At 39.6% G+C, this 22,358-nt stretch overlaps 3 protein-coding genes across 19 annotated transcripts in view; all 3 read left to right on the forward strand.

Annotated features, from left to right (window-relative positions):
* The window catches only part of LOC128681448 (uncharacterized), a 28,757-nt gene extending 23,561 nt beyond the window's left edge, over positions 1-5,196 (forward strand). For 8 of the 9 annotated variants that reach the window (XM_053765341.1, XM_053765343.1, XM_053765339.1 and 5 more), the window contains 5 exons: positions 490-605; positions 982-1,130; positions 1,686-1,879; positions 2,338-2,462; positions 3,004-5,196. In XM_053765341.1, the coding sequence (XP_053621316.1) occupies positions 490-605; positions 982-1,130; positions 1,686-1,879; positions 2,338-2,462; positions 3,004-3,116 (697 nt within the window). In that variant the 3' untranslated portion in view covers positions 3,117-5,196. The remainder of the gene's footprint in view (positions 1-489; positions 606-981; positions 1,131-1,685; positions 1,880-2,337; positions 2,463-3,003) is intronic. The other variant, XM_053765340.2, reaches the window with a different exon arrangement.
* Positions 5,197-5,753: 557 nt separating this feature from the next.
* LOC128681437 (polypeptide N-acetylgalactosaminyltransferase 1-like) lies at positions 5,754-15,511 on the forward strand. The gene is made up of 15 exons (XM_053765312.1): positions 5,754-6,118; positions 6,613-6,813; positions 7,213-7,372; positions 7,692-7,905; positions 9,732-9,823; positions 10,082-10,209; positions 10,571-10,746; positions 11,092-11,228; positions 11,673-11,846; positions 12,248-12,317; positions 12,921-13,092; positions 13,426-13,437; positions 13,922-13,979; positions 14,601-14,749; positions 15,018-15,511. The coding sequence occupies exons 1-14, from the start codon at positions 5,815-5,817 to the stop codon at positions 14,713-14,715; spliced, it is 2,013 nt and encodes a 670-aa protein (XP_053621287.1). The 5' UTR covers positions 5,754-5,814; the 3' UTR covers positions 14,716-14,749; positions 15,018-15,511.
* A 393-nt stretch (positions 15,512-15,904) lies between these two features.
* LOC128681438 (uncharacterized) lies at positions 15,905-22,280 on the forward strand. Of its 9 annotated transcripts, none has more exons than XM_053765319.2 (10): positions 15,905-16,060; positions 16,453-16,594; positions 17,476-17,570; positions 17,973-18,065; positions 18,444-18,610; positions 18,836-19,447; positions 19,688-19,826; positions 20,203-20,384; positions 20,715-20,878; positions 21,066-22,280. In XM_053765319.2, exons 2-10 carry the CDS (start codon positions 16,467-16,469, stop codon positions 21,070-21,072), a joined length of 1,587 nt encoding a protein of 528 aa, XP_053621294.1. In that variant the 5' UTR covers positions 15,905-16,060; positions 16,453-16,466; the 3' UTR covers positions 21,073-22,280. The 9 variants fall into 9 exon arrangements, with proteins under 9 accessions (XP_053621294.1, XP_053621296.1, XP_053621288.1 ...); XM_053765321.2 differs by having other exon boundaries at positions 16,465-16,594; XM_053765313.1 differs by lacking the exon at positions 15,905-16,060 and adding an exon at positions 16,233-16,374 and having other exon boundaries at positions 16,465-16,594.
* Positions 22,281-22,358: the final 78 nt, after the last annotated feature.

Consider the following 22,358-nt stretch of genomic DNA (forward strand, 5'->3'; position numbering starts at 1 on the left):
TTTTGTGATCTCGTTTTACCCACCGCTCTCTATTTTCCACCACATCCATTGTCCTCATCGTTTGACTTTCTCGGTTTTTCCGTATTTGTCGCACTACAGCCTGTTTAGAAGTAGAGTATCCGCGGATTCTAATTACCTGGATACTCACACTGCAAAGAGATTAATAAAATGTCATCATATTGACTGCCTTCTTTTTCCATTACTTAGAGTAGGCCTGTATTATTGTCCTTCTCGGTTTTGTGACTGGGCCTGACTCCTGGCCCTGGGCTCCGACGCTCAACGGCTGGGGAAGAAACCGAGAACACGCTCAGATGAGAGAGAGATTTGTTATTTTCTTATCGCGTCGTATTGTCTCAATGAGCAATAAAGACAATAAAAATAAAAAAAAATAAAATGTTTTTATTTCGGATTTGAATAAAGACAATGCCTAATCATTTCAACCACGATCTTAACAAAAGATACACAGAGCTACCACCAATTCCCCCCTAGAGAGTCCAACCGCTCGTACCCGCGGCACGCGGTGTCGAGCGCGCCGCCCGACCAGTCCTCGCCCGAGGACGTGCCCATACAGCTGGCGCCCTCTAGCGTCGAGACCTGGAACACAGGTAACCTTATCTGTTGGCTAAACTAATAAGTAACAAATCTTGCAAAATAATTATTTCACGAAACATAATATTCAACATTGATTACATTTACCTATAGATAACATTATGAATCACTATGTTTTGCCGTTAGAGACAGCGTACATGCTTCCACCCCCATAATAGTCATTTGGGGGTTGATTTTTGAAAAAACATAGCCTATGTTTGGACGGGGTTCTTTAACTACATTCACACCAAATTTCATCAAAATCGGTCCAGCAGTTTAGCCGTAAATGGGAACAGACAGACTTTCGCATTCATAATAGTAGTATGATTAGAAAAAAAAAAGATATTTTTCCTATTTTTGTTCGCCTGATTTTTTGAGCATTCACCAATGTAGTCAATCGCAACGACTCGCGTCGCGAAATGCCGAGCTCGAGCAGCGACGAGCGCTCGCAGAAGCAAGCGCAGAAACAGGCGCAGAAGCTAGTCAAGATATACCACGCCCGGGACACCACCTCGCAGGAGCTGGACAATGAAGTGAGAGAGGTGAGTTTCTGGTTCTAGTGACTAGATGGCGCTGTATCTGTTTGAATCGCGCATTCGAGATTTTTTGCTGGATTGATTGATTCAACTTGAAGTACCAAAATTGTATGGTTTTTGCTAAACCACACACTTATGATATTGCTATATTGATTGTTCGATGCAACTAAATACGATTAGAATAGAATGGGCATATGTTTAATGGGCATAAGTGAAACGATTTCACGAGGTTTATTGATTTTATAATAAATTATGCACACAATGAACGATATTGGCGTACTAAGTATGATTTTAAAACAATAAAATTGGCTACTCTCTAACTAGTCAAATCAGATACTTTTTTCCAGGAATTTTTTTACCATGGAGCTTGTATGATAGTAATGTATTGCGATGTCACGGATTTCGGAGTCAAAAAGTGTTCCAAGTATACCTACTTTAATGAGACCGAGAAAATAGTAAATATCAATCTCGTAATCAATAAAACTAATCCATTAAATTGACATTATTGTATTTAGTTATTTAAATACCATATGCATGCATCTCCCCCCCTCCTCCCTCCAGCTGCACGGCGACCGACGCACGCAGACCGCGTCGTCGGACGACGAGGAGCGGCGCCCGGCGCAGCCGTCGGAGGAGGACGACAGCGGCGAGCGACACAAGCGCCGGAAGCCGGTCAAGGTCACCATGAGGAACAACTTCACCTTCAACATCGGCGACGAGTTCTTCTCGTGGCGCTCCAACAACGACGATGTGGCGTGAGTGCTACGTGGATCACGTTATGATAGGAGTAGGACCACAGCATATTCAACATTACAAAAAAATATGTACGAATGGTGATCTTAACGCCATATGGCTTTCTCTGCCATATATACATATAAACATAAGCTTTCTCTACCAGTCAAACATAACACTAAACAGAGATTGCTTTGCGATCTGACAAAATGCATCTAATAATTCTTTATTTCGCATTATGTATTTTCAAAAACCAACATTCTAAAGAGCACTAAAGTTCATAATAAAAAAAATATATATGTCTTAAGATATTTGTGAGTTGGCAGCTTTTTTGCTCAACGTGTAAATCTCTCAATACGGCTAGGAAACGCCGCTAGTCGCCTCCCGGTGGCGTTTTGGATTATTTTTATTTAGTTCGGTTTGTGTATTCAATTGTATGTTGTATGTACGATATAAAGTTGTATAATATGTCCTCGCACAGCGACATCCTCGGGGAGCTGGCGATCCCGTCCAACTCGTCCCCGGCGGCGCCGCCCATCGAGGCGTGGGTGAAGCCCGCCACCGACGCGCCGCTGGCACTCGCCGACCTCCGCCACGACCGGCCGGGTCAGTGTCTCAGCTTGGGCTAACTAGCGATCCCATCAGAACTGACCACATTAAATAACTAACATTTAGGGCCTGATTCACCACTTTCTGATGATAAACTGATTTGACAGATAAACTAAATGCCATATAAATCTATCACTATCGAACATTTGTGACACACAATTATACTCACCGGTAGCCGGCTCTATTCTACACGGTCGTCAGATTGAGCAATCTGGTAATTTATAAGCAAGCGGTGAATGAAACAGGCCCTTAGATATTTATAATACCAGTTATAAATTATTTTCCAAAATTCCAAATTCCCATCATTTGTTCAGAAATTACACCTTGGCACTTTTTCCACATCACATTTTATATACATAGTAATTTCTCAAAAAGCTACAATTTACTGGCATTTCGGAACGACCACTGCTGAGAAGAAAATCATTTTAAAAAATGGTAGCCCCTATCATGCCAGAGGGTCATATCATTATTATTTCTTATATAGTATAACAAGGTACATGGTCGAAAACTTCCGTATTAATAATGACGGTTCTTCTAGAAGTATCCTCGTCCTCCGTGGAGGACAACAACCTGAAGCTGCTCACCGCGCACGGGCTGTCCTCGCCCTCCGAGGGCGACTCCAGCTCCAAGTCTGACAGCTCCGGGGAGTAGGCTGGGGAGCGCTTTACTTTGCAGATAGGATTGCTCGATTTTGATGACATTCTCCATTGCTGAAAATTAAAACTCCATTTTCATCTAATGGTGAAATTTGCACCATTTGGTGAAAATAAGGGACCCGGACTCATTCGGATTCATTGTGTATCACAACATGAAGCACATCTACTTTTGACCTTGAGTTTTCACTCTTAAGTTAAGACGGTCGCACTTTATGAGAGGATCGATTTTCTTGTCAATGATAGCGTCATAAGGAAGCACAATTAGTATGGAGCGTTTAGGTAACTTCGAAAATCATCAAAAATATTGTGAATAACACTATTTGCTACTTTTGACCTTGAGTTTGTTATTTGGGAAGAATATCTTGGTAAATACTATGGAGAATAAATAGATTTCACTGTGGATTCTGTATTTGTGAGGTGTATCAAATAGCATCAAGTCAAAATTTAGTCCGGTTGCCGATTGAGTCGTCATTTGAGATCATTTTTCAGTAATGGAGAGTGGGACGTTTTTATACAATGTTAATTAAACAGCCTCATATTAATGTTTTAAAATGAATCTCATGTAAAGTTGCCAGATCCAAGCTTATCCGAACCGAATTAAACTACATAGAACTGTTGAAATTTATACAAATGATATTTATATATATATTTTTGTTACTTTCTTACTAAACCTACATAAATTTTTCATATTTAAAAATAAATAGTATTTGTGAATTCCGCGACAGCAAAGTGAAGTTACTGGACGCGGGACAACACGTTACACTCTAGATTTCCCAAACATCTGGCAACCCTAATCTCTCGTCCGTCCATTTTAATAAATTCCCGCCAAAAGTTCATGAACGGATTGTTGTTACTATTGTACAGTTTTTGCCGCCAAAAATACATTTTTAATTTTTACGAAGTTATAACTATTTAAAAAATTATTAAGTTTGAGTTTCAACTTGTAGAAAAATCTTGTGAACTTAAACAATGCTCTTCTAAGTATTAAAATAAAGTCACTATTAAGTACATTCCAGTCCATTTTTAAAGTAGTTTAATGAATCTATTTTTTTTTATTCTTAATTAACTTACATTGTAATAATGAGACTGTTGTTTTCTCGAATTTACATATTTTTTGGTTTTATTTTCTTAACATATCCTTAAATCTAATTTTTCAAGTTGCATTTCGATTGAAATATTTTGTGAAGTATTGCAATAGCTTCGATCTATGCAAAAAGCCGACATTAGAAGTACAGGAGATTTAAAAATGTTGTAAAAATCCGGACAAGTGATAGATATAATACGAAAGTAGTTGCTACCGGTGCTTCAGAAGTGTACTTACTAAATATAGTAACGTTAAAGTATATTAATATAATAATTTTAAACTGAAATAAATTGAAGAAATATTCCTTTAAAATTAATAATAACGTTAAAGTACATTAATATGATAATTTTAAACTGAAATAAATTGGAGAAATATTCCTTTAAAATTATAGTGTATCGCATAATGATGATGACTATAACCCGCAAAGCAAAAGTTTTGATGTAACAGCTTGATAATAATAGAAAATGGCTCGTAGCAATATTAAAACATTTTTGACAAAAAGAAAAATAGTTTTTTTTATTCTAGAAGCGGGAGAGAATAATTCCATAGCCATTCCCATTCCCGAGTAAATTCGTGCGGGTTAAAAGCCTTTATTTTCGAGATTGTCATTAAAATATTATATTAAAAAGTTTATTTGGGTATATTATATGAAATGTCGCATTTATTTTAGAATTAAGAATAAGAACGTGTTACTAAGAGAATAATGTAGTTTATTACCTTGAAGTATGCAAACAGAAAATGTACATTTTTGTTATAAGTCTTCCCACATTTGGGCATGATATCATTATTTTAGATAGCCCTATGCTGTATCGTCAAGTGTGGGAATGCCAAAGTATTTAATGTAATAGGTACACAGTATTTTTCTTTAGATATAGCTAAAATAAGTTATACGTTTATTTTTATTGTTCGACAAATAAGAGTTTCAGAGTTGCTCAAAGTTATTTAAGCACTAACTTGTTGTAGAATGTTGCAATAAATGTGTTGAAGACTGCGTTTGTTTTAATTTATTACCAGCTCAGCTCAGCTCCGGGGATTTGGGATACAATTCCAATCGAAACATGCAGGCATGGAATTAGTAGGAACAGAATACCTACTATTCCATGCGTGTAGGTTACTCTGAACGAGAACGAGAGAAAAACTAAGAAGTGAACGTAGCCATATAAGATGGAACTATTTTACGAATGTTACCCTTTTACTGCGCTGTCCAACCTGTCAAAAGATGTTATTGCTCTGTCCTGTATCGTTTTGTGTATTTAAATATACCTACTCGTTTCTATTGTTTGAGCGAAATTGAAAATATGGCTACAGTTTTCTCTACCATTACTTTTTTCTAAAGACTATCGAATGCGCCATAGGTCCCACAGATATAAAATCAGTACATTGTGTTCTTATATCTGTGATAAGTACCCACTAGGGTATGTGCATTCCAGCAGCGCGCGTAGATAGAGGTGTCTGCACAGATAATGTTATATGTGCATCATTTTTTCTGTTTAAAAAATTTGAAACTGTAAACAAACATGGCGGCATGATTACAACGAACTGTCAAACAAAATCAGTTGATCAGTCAGTTGTTTTTCTATTCGGAAAATACAACGCAACGCCGCGCAAAATGGTGTATGTTCCTGTGCGGAAATGCAGACATTCTGTAAAATTTATCTTTTTGTTAATACTAGTGCTGTATCTGCTATCCTTAATTCAAAAATGGCGCGGTGATTCACAGTCTCCTGCTGCTCTAGAAGCATTATATGAGAAAGAGATACGTGAAGATGAAGCTCGTATTATACCTGGCTTCAGAGAAGGTAGATATAGCATAATGTCAAAGGAAGAAGTACAGTCCGGTGATGAATCTTTGAAGAAATTGGGTATGAACGTCTACCTTAGTGACAAGATACCGTACAACAGATCTGTGATTGGTATGTACATTGTACTTACGTGTTTAAAATTATAATAGGTATTTGATATAGCAATTACAGGTTGTAGTGGACAACATTGGGTGTGACATATGCAATGTGATCCTCCGCCCCCCGCGTCTCACCCCGCCGTTCGTTGCCTGCATCGCAGACACCGCGCGCCTGTGCAAACTAACCTACCCTCTGATTCATACAAAGTTAATTGATTGGCATACCTACTGCTAAAATATTTCGTCATCTAACGCACTTTACGACATTTGGCATTGGCAAAACTTTTTTTATGAAAAACCCTGTTATTCATAAAAAATATACATGCGGAAATATAGTGAAGTGAAGCCCGAACTTCAAGTGAGAGTAGCAAGACACGTTGGACCATGTAGAACAGAACTGTTTGCATATTCCCTATTGGCTATTTTCCAATAAGTTCGTCCATTTTAATTTGTACCGAAACAAAATAACAATTGTCTCGATATATATATATTTAATTGGATCAGCAGACTTCCGCAACCCAGCATGTGGCCGCGTGGTCTACGACGCAGAGCTCCCCTCAACCTCTGTCGTTATCAATTTCCACAACGAGCCGTACTCGGCAGTGCTGCGCACGATCTGGACTGTGCTCAACAGCGTGCGCAGGGAACACCCGTGGTACAGTAAGGCCAATTTCATTGAGAAAAACACTAAGAGAAAGATGAATTTGGGTAAGTAATAACATCATATTGGAAGGGTATCTAACTATATCATATAAATTTATTATGTACCTATTGATAAAAATCAGTTAACCGTTTTGGGTTTTAATTACAAATTGATTTTATATTACAAATCCAACTTTTCACTATGTGAGTATGTTCTTTACGCTCAAACGGCTGAGCCAATTTTTATTAAATTTAGTATTGAGATAGCTGATGCCTTGGCTAGGGTAACCCCTTGGGGTTCACTTAGTAAGATAATAAATATAAGTGTAGACATGAATTGTAAATGAATTTGGACAAATCACATGGATTGAGTTTACCCAAAAGTAAATTTAATTTATAGCCTATTTACTACTGGCGCAACGACCTCCAGACCAGAGAATACAAAATGTACCTATATCTCCATAGGATACAAGGACCAGCCGGCCAACTCGCCGTACCTGTACATAAAAGAGATTATCCTCGTCGACGATTGCTCGACGCTTCCCGAGCTGAAGGGCAAGCTCAGCTACTACATCAAGACGCGTCTCCCGCATGATATGATAAAAATAGTCAGATTACCAGAGCGGTATGTACCGAGAACCGTTGACAATTCCCTTCTTTATCCCATTAAGATGCGGAAAATAAATTTCCTTAATCAAATCGTCAGACACGACAAAAAAACTGGCATTCTTATTTATTCGCAAAGGGCGATCGAAAATGTATTTACTATGTGTATTTATGTGGTGACTTTATTTTCGAAACAGGACAAAATTTTATTTTTTGGCTAAGTACTTGAGTGATTTTTTACAACGGGTTGTCAAACTTAATTGCCAAAAAGCGTTCTTTAAGCGTCCATCCAAAATAGAATAATTTTTATTTTTCAATTGACGAGCGTCCTCAAACAGGGGAGGATTGACTCGTGCTCGACAACATGGCGTGAGGGCGGCCACGGGCGACGTCGTCGTCGTTCTGGACGCGCACTGCGAGCCCAACATTGATTGGCTCAGACCCATACTGCACAGGATCAAATACAGGAACCATACTGTTGCTGTCCCTCTCATCGACGTGTTGGATAAAAGAGACTTTACTTACCGCGCAGGATTTTCAACATTTATTCAGGTAGTGTCAATGAGTTTCAAATTGAAAAAGTTGATTGGTTAATGTTATTTATGTAGTAGTAGTGTAGTATGTAGGTTATCTTTAGGCATAAAAACGAACATTCATTTTATGTATATGGTAAAATCAATCTACATTGGGAATGCTAATCTCGAAGCCTTGATAATTTAATGAGCCACGAACTTAGTGGACGTCTTGTCGTAAAACATTTATGTATGTGGCTCCTCAACGACGTAATTTCATTAAATTGTAGTCCCCAATTTTTGAGTAGAAATTATGTAATTTTATCGATGTTCCGCTAGTCAATACATATAATAAAATTGAAGAAAAGACAAATTTGTACATTGGTTTTTTTTTTTTAATTCTTCATGGAATATACTTAGTTACTGATGACGAAAATATAATTTTGGAAATTTTTGTGTCTGTCTGTCTGTCTGTCTGAACGCGCATCACTCGAAATCTACTGGACCGATTTGCTTGAAATTTGGTATGTAGGTACCTTATATACCGGGTTAACATCTTAGATACGTTTCATCCCGGTAAATGGTCACGTTCCCATAGGATGATTGAAAAACTAATTATGAATAAAAAATGCCTCAGAATCCCGGGTTAACATCTTACAGACATTTCATCCCGGTAAATGGTCAGGTTCCCATAGGATGATTGAAAAACTATTTATGAATCAAAAATTCTTCGGAATTCCGGGTCCTGTAGAAAAATTAATTTTGTAGAAAGGTGTAAACAGAATATAAACAATTTTTTTATTCATGAAAGTCTGATATAGATATAATTAGAAGGTTTTATACCTTTTTTCAACTTAATTTTGTTATATTTTAGTTTTGAACATAAAGATAATAAATGGCGCCACCAAGACTTAAAACGCGCTATGGTTTCGCTCAGACAAAATGATATAAATATTGTACTTCCAAAATAAATGGCGCCACTAAAACCATGGCGCCATGGCGCCATGGCTAGATGGCGCCACTAAAACTTTTAAACCTCTATCCATAGCCCCCAACGAAATCGTAAGAGTTTTACTTGATACTTACTTACGTGCACAGGGTAATTTTATTTATTTTCGTTGTATTCATACAAAAATTGTTATCAGTTGTCAGAACGACTTCCTATGTCTACTTTCTTACTTTATTAAAACTGAATTTACAATACAATACCAAATATATTTATTGCCCATAGAAACAATATTAGTACTATAGTAATATTAGTATTTTGGTTGTTTACAACAAAGTAATGAATACATACGTGTTTCCGATTTTTCTGAAAATTAACTCTCAACCTCTTCAAAAGGGGGGTGAATTGAATGGGACTTAATACAATTTTCAATTTAAAAAGTTGAAAATTGGAACACTTACTTTTTGTAGTAAATAATAGTAATACGTAAAACGTCATGGAAAATGGGACGGCACGCGTTGCAGAAAGCGGGAAATGGAAAGGAGACACGTAGTGGGAAACGGGACGGGACACATTGCAAAAAATATGATGGCACAATATGTAGGAAACGGTACGGGATATCTACGTTACGTTACATAGCAGGAAGCGGGATTGGACAAGTTTGCGGGACTAGACACACAGCGGGAAACAGGAAAGTGAACTGTAGATGATTAAAAATGCGAATTTGAATCATATATGTTTACCAGTCTTACAGAGTACGCGATAAAAAAATACTGAGATTTTACTATGAAATTCACGCGGGCGAAGCCGTGGGCAAAAGCTAGTCGCAAATAAAATTAGACTCACGCTTTCAAACACCGTCTATCTTTTTCTGTTCCCTATAAGAGTAACAAGGACGTATAACCGTATTTGTTGTCCAGGTTGGCGGATTCTTGTTTACTGGATTTTATTCTTGGATCGACGTGTCTGAGAGAGAGAAAAAGCGGAGGGGTTCTGATATCGCACCGACTTGGTAAGACTTTGGTATTTCTTTTTTCCATGCCTGCGAAGTGGACCGCGTACAGCGTACCCTGGCTCCGGCGGTATGGTCAAGGAAGTAATGGGAGAATCGTTCATATGAGAGAATGAGTCTTACCCTCAAGTCTGGGTGATGCATATAGAATAGCTCAATATTCTCTCACTCGCTCGTGAAAAACGTACTTTGTGTATTGGTGGCAGCAGTGGGACATCAGCTAAGAATAGTGATGTATAATGAGATATCATTTTAAAGGTCACCAACAATGGCAGGAGGGCTCTTTGCGATGAATCGCGCGTACTACTGGGAGCTGGGCGGATACGACGCTCTGATGTACGGCTGGGGCGGGGAGAATCTCGAGATGTCGTTCAGAGTTTGGATGTGTGAGTATATCATAGACAGAGTGAACTAACGTCGTTGCAAAGTTGCATCGTTACAAAAGACATTTGTTGCAAAATATGGATCCTTTTTCCTACTGCGAACTAGGTCGAACGAACATTTGACCAGTAGTTTGTAGCTTGTGAGAAACAACTATAAATATAAAAATTGACGAGAAAAAGTGCCTATGAAGGTCTAATTTCTGAATAAACGATTTGAATTTGAATTTGAAATTATTTCCCCGAGTTGATATTTCCCAAATCCTACATTTTAAGCATTTCCAAGGTAAGAGTGAATAAGCATTTTTAGAGCTAGTCTAGACTTTGTTTCCCATCTAAATTGAGGTCAAACGCACTCAATGTTTAGGCGGTGGTACTCTAGAAGCGATCCCGTGTTCGCGCGTCGGCCACGTGTTCCGCTCGTTCCACCCGTACGGGCTGCCAGGCTCCTCCGACACGCACGGCATTAACACTGCTCGTATGGCCGACGTCTGGATGGATGAATATGCGGAGCTGTTCTATTTGCATCGCCCTGACTTGAAGGTAACGAATCTATGTTTTTCTTTTCTTGAGATATTAATTCCACTGCTGTCACCGATTTACAAATGATTAGCTGACGTAGCTTTCGTGGGGGCAACAAGATCTCCTTAGCAACAAAAGCTTGTTATATTATCATACATAATTTTTAATAAATTTTGGAATTAATAATGAGATAAAAAGTTCTGGAATCGTGCCTAACCGGGACAGTGTCCTTAATCACTAAGCTGTCGAGACCATGCCAGATTCCCGCTCGATTCTAATATTTTTTCATGTCATTATTCCAAGACAAATCTAGTGTTGAAAAATACTTATTTGATATTATGATAAATACAGTGAGTTTTTTTCCAGAAAAATCCCAAAATCGGCGACGTGACATACCGCAAGATACTCCGCGAGAAACTTCGCTGCAAATCTTTCAGATGGTACCTCGAGAATGTCTACCCGGAGAAGTTTGTTCCCGTTAGGGATGCGATTGCTTATGGAAGGTAAGACTTATATAAACTGGCTATGTCCTGGGGTAATAAAATATACCTACTATAAAAACTCTTACAACTGCTTCGAAATCTTTTGCATGCTTTGAAGCTTCGGACGACTTTGTTTCATATTCGCTTGGGTGAAATCCAAATAAATCACTACTACAACTTACTACCACCTTTAAACCTTCCTCAGGAATCATTCTATCTATTGGTGAAAGCTGTACAAAAATCCGTCCGTTAAGTTTTTACATTTATCAGGAAGAGTTATTCATATCTTGAAAATAGACATTTACAGAAAATGAACAAAATTATAATTGTACAGAGGTATATTTACAAAAGGGCACCACTTAGCTTGTGCCGCGACGAGGAGCCATGACGCTGATTTTCCGTGTTTTTTATTATATGTAGTGACAGTGACGTACACGTAGTGAATGTGAAAAGTTTGCCGATCAGGTTCAAGAACGAATTACACAACGTGTGCCTGGACACGCTGCAGCGCAAGGACGCGCACCCCGTGCTGGGCGTGTACCCGTGTCACGTCGCTTTGAAGATCTCGCAGTACTTCTCCATCTCGCTCGCCGGCCAGCTGCGCGACGAGGAGAGGTGCGCTGCGGTCGCGCGCGACGAGTGAGCTCTGTGATATCTAATGCCGGCTCCACGCTATCGGCGAACAGTTCACCAATTCTGCAGCGTCGACGTAAATTGCTGGTTTTTCCTTGCGGTAAATAAAATCTCTCATACAAACTACGCAATTTTTGTTGATTCGCGTCGGCGTCAGTCTTGGGCTCGGCGATACGACTAGTTGGTGAATATACTTGTTACTTGTTCACTTTTTATGAAAATTTAGAATAGAGATTGGATAGATCAATTGGCGCTGGGACGAACTTGACACGTTTTCTGATGTTTCGTGATACTCGTAGGCCCTCTACACTCTTGTGGGTGAAATGAAGAAAGTAATGTCATTTGTTGAGGAGTGAAACAAAAAATAAAAGTCATTTTTACTGTGTTGAAAACTACTGCGTTCGCAGGTCCAACGCAGACCGTCACGTGGTGCTGATGATGCCGTGTCGCGAAGGGCGGCAGCCGGCCAAAATGCAGGTTAATGTCCTGAATAGAGTCGTAGTTGCGTGTGGTTCCTCCCTAGAATAGGATCCCTTCTTATCCTCCCGCGGGAGGAGTTAACGAGTTCCCTAATTTAAATGTAGTTGGTAAAAGTAATAATGCATTAATTCAATTTTGAAAATTACGTCTCTATAGGGGTGAAATAGGGGTTGCAAGTTTATATGAAGCATTGTCATTTTTGAAGTGAGTCACATGAAATTTTTAATTGAAATTTGTTTTGAATTTGTTTTAAGAGATATGAAGCGGGAGTGGGACACGTAGCGGGAAATGGGATGGGGCACGTTGCGGGAAACGACATGGAACAATTTGCAGGAAACGGGACAGGACAAGTTTCGGAACGAGGAGTTTAAGTCTTAGAATACGCGATAAAATAATTACTGAACTTTTACTTTGATTCCTTTTAAGAACTGAAATTCACGCGTGCGAAGCCGCGGCCTAGTATAAAGAAAGCTAGTATACCTACTTATAATATCACCGCATCGCACTGTGATCGCATTCTACATTGATGAATAAGTAAAAAGGCAAGATCTAGTGCTCACGGTTCCAATTTGAGTCAGCCCAAAAAATGTTATATTTTAGTTATGGTCGTTGGAAAAAAGACGCATAAGACACGTGAAGTCGAACCTGTGCCTGACGGCGGCGGCGGCGGGAGACGCGCGCGTCGCGGCGTGCGCGCACGCGCGCGACCAGCTCTGGGACGTCGACTACTCCGCCGACAACCACTACAAGCGGAACATTGCCGATTACCATGGTCAGCTACTGTCTCCCTCTCTCATCTGAGCGTATTCTCGGTTTCTTCCCAGACGTTGAGCGACGGAGCCCAGGTTTCGCTTTCCTACTTTGCGCGGTCGTCGGCATCCCTACTGTTAGACCATTGGCCATTCTTTGTTTTGCCCATTCTGTCAGATGGAAGAGAGAGATGACATAGTATTATTATATGTTATACCGATGTTATACCGTCGACGTTGAGGTCCATTGCTCTTTCCCGAAGTGACCCCTCAATTTAAAAGTGTTTCTTCCCCAACAACGTTTCAACAAAAAGCATGGTTGCAGCGTTTTTATATAATATTTCTCTCTCTTTCAGACAACTACCCAAGTAAGTGTTTATGTTCCTCTTCTGTAAGCTGCGATCCAGGTATGTGCGTTACTACAATCCTCGGAGCAAAAATAAATGACCCGCATGGCACCTAGGTGTTTTAACTACTTATTACTTAGGCGAAAGGAATCACTAGGAAAATTGTAGACTGTGTTGTTTTTATACTACTTTCCATGTCTTTCTTTCCGCTCATAAAAGATAGAAGAATGCGTATTTTTTATCCCGAAATTCCCACGGGAGCGTAGTCCCGGGGCGGAGCTAGTTTATTATGTTTTTACCCGATCGATAGGATACACACTACTGAACTCTATGTTCAGTAGTGTGTATCCTATCGATATCTACTCGTCACTAGATATCGATAGGTAGTCGTAAAAGTCATATATCAGATGAATAAAATCTGACACCAATATTAGCAATATAAGAAAGCAAGACCCGAGCGAAGCCGGGACGGGCCGCCAGTGTTTAATGAAAGTCGTTGTTTCAGTTAATTTAGATTTGTTCGCCGAACGCGAGGAGAGGTTCAGGAAGCTGAGGAAACATCGGTCAGTACGATGTCTACGCTTTTGTTTGTTTGTAATATCTTGATTGTATTGTAGGAAGAATATTATATGTCAAAAGCACAAACATAACAGGAATAGGGAAATACCTAACTGTTTTGAAAACGTAATAGTCTCTATAAATATATCTTAAATTTTTTAAACAATAATATCGTGAACCCAATAAGCAAGGTCAGATTGTTCCAGTAATCATATAGTGTACGGTACGGTCATACAAATATAGGGTGTACAAACTCGCAATTTCTGTGGTGCGAAATAAGATCCAAAGAGTTAACAGGCATTTGTGTTCACTCGCTATATTATTGTTTGACCCCGGGTCATTAACTATGCCAATTTCAAAATTCATCAAAATCGGCCCTTGAAGGCATGACAGACTGTCACATTTATAATAGTTATTTTAAACTTTATTTTGGAGATTCTAAGGTGTATTTTAGGCTGTATGTAATGTCCTATGTAGTCAAGTCAATTATTGATGTAATCTAACTAATACTTAAAATGTAGTTACGACTTATATTTACGACGACTATAGTTAACTGTATTTAATTATAGTAATCCGACTAGACAAGTTAACTATGCAATAAAGTTTTAAATAAATAATATCTGTAGCCGAATCTCCCGCTCGCTGCAGTCCTTCGACGACCATCACGTGAATGTTTATCCGGCTAACGCCAGCGCGCACCGCAAGAAGCACAAGAAACGAAAAAACAAACTTTTTTATTGAGGATCGAGAGGACAGCGGTGCCCTCTACGGACTGGTGAGGAACTGAATCTGTTCTAAGACAAAATTAAATGCCCGCACCTGAACCGGTTTTAATCTAGTTTTTATTTATTTGAATGAGAATTGAATCTGTTCTTAACTATATTTGGAAAATGATTGTTCAGCCATTTGGTAACCTTCAACTCTTTTCAGCAGTGAGAGGATGCCGGAAACTTCGGAGTACGGGAATGCTTACATTTTTTATATTAAGTTTTCATCAGAATTGTTCATATTAAGTTTGAGGAAAACTTTCTCTTTTACACCAGGTTGCGCAATGAACTTCCTGCTGAGGTTATACCTGCCCAGGAATTATGTACAGGAATTAAGTAAGACAAGAGTTTTTGAAGTGGCATGGAAAGTAAACAACTATTATATATTTTTAATGTTTTATTTTTCTTCATTCTCAATATTTTTCCTGACTACAATTCCATTGGCAAATGACACCAGTAGCCTTGATGCCGAGTCCAAATCAAAAACCATACAATGGTCATCACATAAATGCAGCAACTAAACTGGAGTCCAGAAACATAATTTTCTTAATAACCTCAAAATGAGGTTATGGAGAAAACTCCATGAGATAAGCACATAAAGCTGTTTTCGTTTTGTCGTGAGAGCGAATGCTGGCTGAGCGAAGGCTAGTATACATTATACTTTAATTTTCAAAGTAAAAACATACTTATAAACGAATGGCGACAAACTGAAAAATATGCACATAGTATTATAGTATAGATATGATCTGGGGCCATGGTAGTGCCCCCCCAGTCCAGCAAAAAGAGCGGCACGGCCGTACTATCCTTTTCTCGAATACGAGTATCATGAGTACACAGTATAAGTCAATATATATTACTGGCTGCGTCCCGGGGCTTCGGGATAAATTAAAAAAATATTTCGGGATAAAAAGTACCCTCTGTGTTATTCCAGGGTATTGTATCTTGGATGACGTCATTAGGTTTTCTTTGGTTCTGTAGTAGTATATTTCAGAAAAAGGAAAGAACGTGTGCGGCGGTGTAAACAGTTTGTATGAAAGCAGATCAAGTTTCCGAATTCATTGCTCATTAAGTTTTTGGATTCGGAAACATAATGTAATGTGTGCGGCCAAGTTAGTCCCGTATATTGTTAGTAAAAAAAAATTGACAGTGACAGATAGGGTGCCTACACTTTTAGCTCATGTCATGTCAAGACAAAAATAATGGAGTTGTTTTCAAATGCCGGTAAAAGCAAAATTTTATTTGTTAGAACTGCCTCAGTGAGTTATAAAAGTGTAGTTTTTGTTGTAAAGAAGAGAAACATAATAAATTAAAACATTAACGTGAGTATATGCCTGTCTATATAAGTACAAACCGAAAATATCAGTTTCATTGAAACTTTCCAAACTATTGTACACATCGTTAATCGCTTTAATATTATTAATATGTATTCTGATATTTATTTTATATTAGAAATGACTTAAAATGGCCTTCTAAAGAGCTAGGATAGCTCGTTACGTAGGTAGTCTAATGCCGGCTCCACACTGTCGTCGAACAGTTTGCCAAACTTTGACGTATTCGGTATACATTGCTGGTCTTCACTTGCGTGAAATAAAAGCACTCAAATTGACTACGCAATGTTCAGGCATTCCCGTCGGTACGTGTCTAAGTTTGGAAACAGTGTGGGGATGGCATAAAATTCACCATGTGCAAAGTATAATATATAATCCAATAGGTGGTGTTGCAGCGATGGCCAACTACAAGGCGTCCAAAAAAGGCGAGCTCGTCGCCATCTACCGGCTGGAGTTCTACAAAAACCAGAAGAAATGGAAGTTCTGCAAAAATGATAAGAAAATAAAGAAACACATTTCATCCAAGTATGTATCCATCTACCCACATAATAAATAAATGATAAAAAAATACATGATAAATAAAAAAACGTGTAGAACTGTACTATTTTGCCACACCAAAATATTGTTCAGGATAGGGGGTGGGCTTACAAACACCCCATTTGCAGAAGTGCATTATTCAAAAAAATTCTTCTCCTTTTAATTCTTAAAAATCCTTTTAATTATAAAAGGACATTATTTGTTTATTTTTACAAGTCATCCAAGAATATGAAACACTAGCTGCGTCTTTTGGGATAAAAAGTAAAAGTGTGCCATATGTCATAACAATCCGTCCAGTACGTTTCACATGAATGCCAAATAACAATTTGCTCTAATAATAATATAAACTGAAAGATAAAATGTTGCTTGGTCACCAAACCTGACCTGACCAACTAGCTCGGCCAGAGTAGGTAAACTAAACTAGGCCAGAGTAGGTAAACTAAACTAGGCCAGATACCCTGTCAATATTAATACAACAGAAAGATTGTATGCACAGACTAAGATTTTTGTTTATTGTGAGCAGATGATGAGAAGGCCATTTTGGTACACAAAGCAAAGCCTTTAACATTGTCAGAGTCACTGACATATTAGACCATAATACTGAGTGGAGGCTCAGTTCACAGAGATATGTTGTGGTGTATAAACCTCTGCCTATGCACAGAGACTATTAGTTTTTATTACTAGCATAGTAATTACTAGATAGTGTGGTGGAATATGCTGATATTATATTATCATATCTGGACGTGATGTACAGCTATTTACAGTACAGTACAGCATATCTGGACGAGGGGCACATATAACTTCACCGAAGTAACAGAACACTATAATGTTCTCTGTGACACCGTAGTGTTCACTGTGTGTGTTGTCAGACAGAAGCTGAACGAGACCTATCAGGTGGAGGATGAGTCACCGCCCGTGGACGCGCCCGCGCCGCTCGACGACGCCTTCCTCGAGACAGACTCTGGTGAGCAACTCACTCTCTCATCTAAGCGGTTTTCCGGTTCCTCCCTCAGTCGTCGAGTGTTGGAGCCCAACCCATCCTAAAAAGAAGAACAGCTTCTTCTTTTTAGGGTGCCGGGTGATCGACTTAACCACTGTACCACCGCCGCTTCCATCCAAATATCCCGTTTAAATTCTTAGGAAAATCGCCGCATCAATAATTTTTGTTACTTATTTCTGGACTATGGACGCCTTGCCGGCGCGCTTCCATGTTCTAATGTCGTTGAAGACCCTCAGGCCTAGCCTCAACTGCTGCATAGTGTCATTTAGGAACTGAATCTGTAGTTAGTAGTAAATAGTAGAACTGAATTAGTAGTTATTAGTTAAGAGATGATAGTGGAGAGCTAGTAATAATATGTTGTTTAAGACGAGAACGTGAAGGAGACCCCGAAGGCGGAGCCCCGCTCGCGCCGCCGCTGGAGCACCATCCTCGATCTCAAGATAGAACCAGACGACTATGGTAACTATTGATTTATATTTATTAAACTTTATTGCATATAAATAATAACATTTGTAAAAGTACAATCATCATCTGTATTAAAATTAACTGAAGATGAGTAACAAGATGTGAGGAAGAACAAGAAAATGGGGGTTGTACTTTTTTTAAGGCCTATTGATTTTTAGACTTCCATCCTAAATGGGTTGTGCTCAGATTATAAACTAAAATATGAATTAATCACTCCTTTTGTTTGGCTCCTGTGATGCCGGTATTGCAGTTGTTCTCGGGCAACGGTGATCACTCACCATCAGCCGTCTTATACCATAAATACAACTTATTGACGTCAATTAACTTAAAACTAAGTGTACTGCCGACTCAAAATGGAAGAATACCTTGTAGAGAATGAAGACTGGGCGATCCCTGTGAAGCCGGCGGTGCGCGGCTGCTGGCAGCCGAGCGTGGAGCGCCCGCGCAGCTACGAGGACCAGTGCGAGGGGGCCGGGGGCACTGGGGGAGGGGAAGGGTTCACCGCCGCACACTGGGGGGACCTCGACCAGGTCAGTCAGGTAAACTAAGCATTTATTCAGAAACTGTTGAGAAGAAGTGCCGAAAGAAACACTAGGTCCCATTATTGTTTCTTTTTAATTTTTTATCTATTTATTTAGAAAACATATTAAATTGCATACGATTTATTTCTTTTACAGCTATGGGTAATATAGGTCTTTCTTAGGTTATTATCACAGCAATATACCATTAGTATTAATATGACATACAATGATCTATTCCCACAGGTGTATGCATCAGAGCTGAGTGTGACCCCCGGGCAGTACTCCCGCCTGCCCGTGTTCGCGGGCTGGGTGGCGGCAGACACACACACAGCGCCCGTGAAGGAGTCCAACATACTGAACAATATTCTCCAAAACGTGGGCCAAAAAACAGCAAGAAACAACGTGGCGGAAACCCTGAGGCGACACATTGAAAATATCGGGCAAAATGTCGGGCGACCCGGGCCCGAGCTGGCCCACATGAACCAGAGCTTGGGCAGGAATCTCTACGATCACACGCGGATGGGAAATTTGAGACTCAATCTCACTCAAAATTTAGAGCAATTGGGATATTATGAGCATGATTTCAAGCAAAACATCGACCGCACCGAAAGGCACTATGTGCAAAATTTGGCAAGTTTCGGGCAAAACGGTAATGGTCTTGTTGGGCAAAATGGTGACTTCGGGCAAAATGAATATGTGGGTAAAAATATGGACAGTTTTGAGCAAAACGTGAAGTTCGACTTAGAGCAATGTGAGGAAGTGCTGGAATGCGAGGATATGGAGTGGGAGGAGAGGGCGGGGGCGGGGGCGGGGGCGGGGGGCTGGCTGCAGGGACCGCTTGCGCATTTCTATTCGGTAAGTACACCTTCCAATAATATATTGTAGTTTGTTTTTAGCCTAAGATGTAAAGTTATGTTGTGGTATCTTTTATGAATGAAATTAATATTTGTTGAATGTTAAACTTATTGTATTTTGTATGAAACACTACATAATAATGTTCTAAATTTCTTCAATATGTATCGATTCCGCCCAACTGTGGCTTTCGATGTGTTGTAAAAACTGTTACGTATGTCAACAACCAAAGTAACCAACCAGGAGCCGGCTCTGGGCGAGGCTCTGTCCGCGCCGCCGTGCGCGTGCGACGTGTCGTTCTCGTCCGGAGACAGCGCCGCCTTCATGCGCGGTGCGCATGCGCGTGCGCACAGCTCTGAGCTCGACCTCGTTAAGGATACTAGTGAGTCTCTTTATTATTTTCAAATTTATGTGTTCTCCTTGCTGTTTATCTGTCTTCGGATGTGTTGCAGTCTTTACAAATAAACATTTTATCTATCTAACGTGACCGCTTACCATCCGGGGCCGCGGGCACGTTTGCCTGCTTGGTAATAAAATAAATCTTACTGAAACAGTACTTTATCCTAGGATGAAATATGTCCTCCTTTATTTTACTGTGCCGTATGTGTATGCGAAATGACAAGAAGATTGTTTGAATAGATAAGTTAAAGCAAATATTAGTAAGTTGACGGAACAGTTTGTGACGACCAGTATCGTCCACTGATCCCCGACCTACCGTGCTAACTAACCAATTACGATTATCCACATAAAATGTTGAGAAGTAAAGACCGATGTTGCCCGTGCAGCGTGCGGATGCGCGTGCGCGTGCGCGTGCGCGCTGCGGTCGTCGCTGCCGCAGCAGTCGACGCGCGCGCTGCGCGCCGCACTGCGCGCGCACGCGCACGCGGCACGCAACTTGCTCGCAGAGTTACGCAAGCGAGCACACGACTACAACACACAGGTGGGACTATACTATACATACTATTTACTATGTAATGCGTATTGCTTTTGTGAGTTGGTTTTGTATCAATGATTATTTTAATTCTCATCTTTCTTCTTTAGTTTCCGGTAATAAGATTCATAATGTTTTGGATGATAGTTATTCTTGTATGTGGGAAATTAAAGAAAATGGATGTAATTATTACGATGTTGCATCTCCAAAATGGAATCCTTATGGCGTCATAGTTATCCGTCTGTCATACGAATATAATATCGATATTTGACATGAACCAACAATGAATGAACCGCTACTATCTATATTAAATAGTTAATGTAAAAAAATCACCCGTAGCCGTGTCCCCGGCCGCCGTCCCCCGACGCGTCGGTGCCGACGCGGGACGAGCCCCCGCCCCCGCACTCGCCCCCTCCCCCTCACAATCCCCCGCCCCCGCCACCGCCGCACCTCACCGACACACACCCTCTGCCCGGGAGGGGGCGCGGTCGGCGGCTGACCACGTGAGTACTAACTTTAAACTAGCTTTAGATCGCGACTCCGTCCACGTTATTTTTCCACGGAAGGACGAATCGTGAAGAGGTAACAAATAAACTCTCTCAGTCATCGGTATTAATAATATTAATTAGGATTTCATGCCTCCTTATACCTCGACGCTTCAAGTTTTAATGTACTTCCGTTTATTTCCAGAAAATAATAGCTCAAGAAGAAATGTTGTAATATGTACGGGTTATATTTTGAAGTCTGATTGAAGTATTGAGAGTAGTGATTACTATAAATGAACAAGTGAGACTGAGACGTTGCTGATGTATTGTTATGTAGTAAATGTATCACTTCACAACGTGAAGTTTACGTGATTTTCGCAAAATAAAAATTTAAGAGTTTGTGCGGTTTTGTATTGAATCCAGTGGCGCCATGTTAATAAAAGAGAAATTTTTGAGCGCAATGTTGTGCAAAATGTGGTTGCTTTAATAGAGTTGAGATTTTAATTTTTTATGGCAAAAAATGTTGTAGCGCTCATTCGCTTTGTTTAGGTCATTGTAACTAACAAATCTAACCTACAAATGCGAAAGTTAAAAGTTCCTCTTTCAGACTTCCGATTGGGCTTTGGAATGGTGCTTCATTATAAAGTCTAAATATTAAGGAAAGTGGTTTCTGTGCGAGAGAATATGGGATATGAAATATAGTAACATTTACTTACTGGACATTTGTAAGAAACACTTTTTCATATCAATATTAGTTCGCTTAACTGCTGCACGCCAAATTATTTTGTTATAAACTTTCTCTGTAGTGATGAGGGCGCCACTGGCTTTAATACTCGATCTTGATTTACTCGTGAGAAAATATATTATATAAAATAATAGGCACTTGCCTATCGAGGGTAGTAATTTTTTGCCATTGTACTTTAGTTCTAAAGTACTGTCGTATTAGGGTGAGTATTCTTCCAAAGTGTCATAATGTATCGTCTACTCGACTCTTGCGCAGATCTGACTGTTAATATAAGGTAACAAGACAAAATAAGAGCGAGTTAAAATTGTTGATTTTTCTAATGTTTATACAGTTAATGTAAGTTTTGGAATTTATTTCCTGGGGGTGTTCGCACATTGACCACTGTGTTACCTGTCCACCCACAGTGGGTGAGGCTCACAATTGTTACCAGTTGTTTCCATTCATTCTATAAACATAAATTCGTACAATTGATGCAGTAAAACCAAAAGTTAGTTCAAAAGCTCATATATATATTTTGGTATAACATGGTCATTGGTAACAGGCGCCCAGCAGTAACGTCTGTCAGTGTGGGGACGTCTCTCGGAGTGTTGTATTAGTTGTAGGAAGATGTCCCTGGCGGGGCTGTAAATTGTTGTCATTTTGGTAATGTTCCAATAAAAACGCAACTCAGAAGTACCTTTTGTTTGATTTAATTGTGAAATATAAAAAAATATTCAGACGTATTCTCTGACAGACTTTTGAATGTCTCAAAAA

The sequence above is a fragment of the Plodia interpunctella genome, chromosome 27 (assembly GCF_027563975.2).
Source record: "Plodia interpunctella isolate USDA-ARS_2022_Savannah chromosome 27, ilPloInte3.2, whole genome shotgun sequence".
Taxonomy (NCBI): Eukaryota; Metazoa; Arthropoda; class Insecta; order Lepidoptera; family Pyralidae; genus Plodia; species Plodia interpunctella.

Excerpts from the sequence above, each read along its gene's own strand:
- LOC128681437 (XM_053765312.1), top strand. The coding sequence starts at position 5,815 with ATGGTGTATGTTCCTGTGCGGAAATGCAGACATTCTGTAAAATTTATC. Across the intron at positions 11,847-12,247 it reads GCTGCGGTCGCGCGCGACGA|GTCCAACGCAGACCGTCACG; the intron begins GTGAGCTCTGTG and ends CTGCGTTCGCAG. Across the intron at positions 13,980-14,600 it reads AGGAAGCTGAGGAAACATCG|CCGAATCTCCCGCTCGCTGC; the intron begins GTCAGTACGATG and ends TAATATCTGTAG.
- LOC128681438 (XM_053765313.1), top strand. The coding sequence starts at position 16,248 with ATGCCGGCTCCACACTGTCGTCGAACAGTTTGCCAAACTTTGACGTAT. Across the intron at positions 18,066-18,443 it reads GATAGAACCAGACGACTATG|AGAATGAAGACTGGGCGATC; the intron begins GTAACTATTGAT and ends AATACCTTGTAG. Across the intron at positions 18,611-18,835 it reads ACCTCGACCAGGTCAGTCAG|GTGTATGCATCAGAGCTGAG; the intron begins GTAAACTAAGCA and ends CTATTCCCACAG.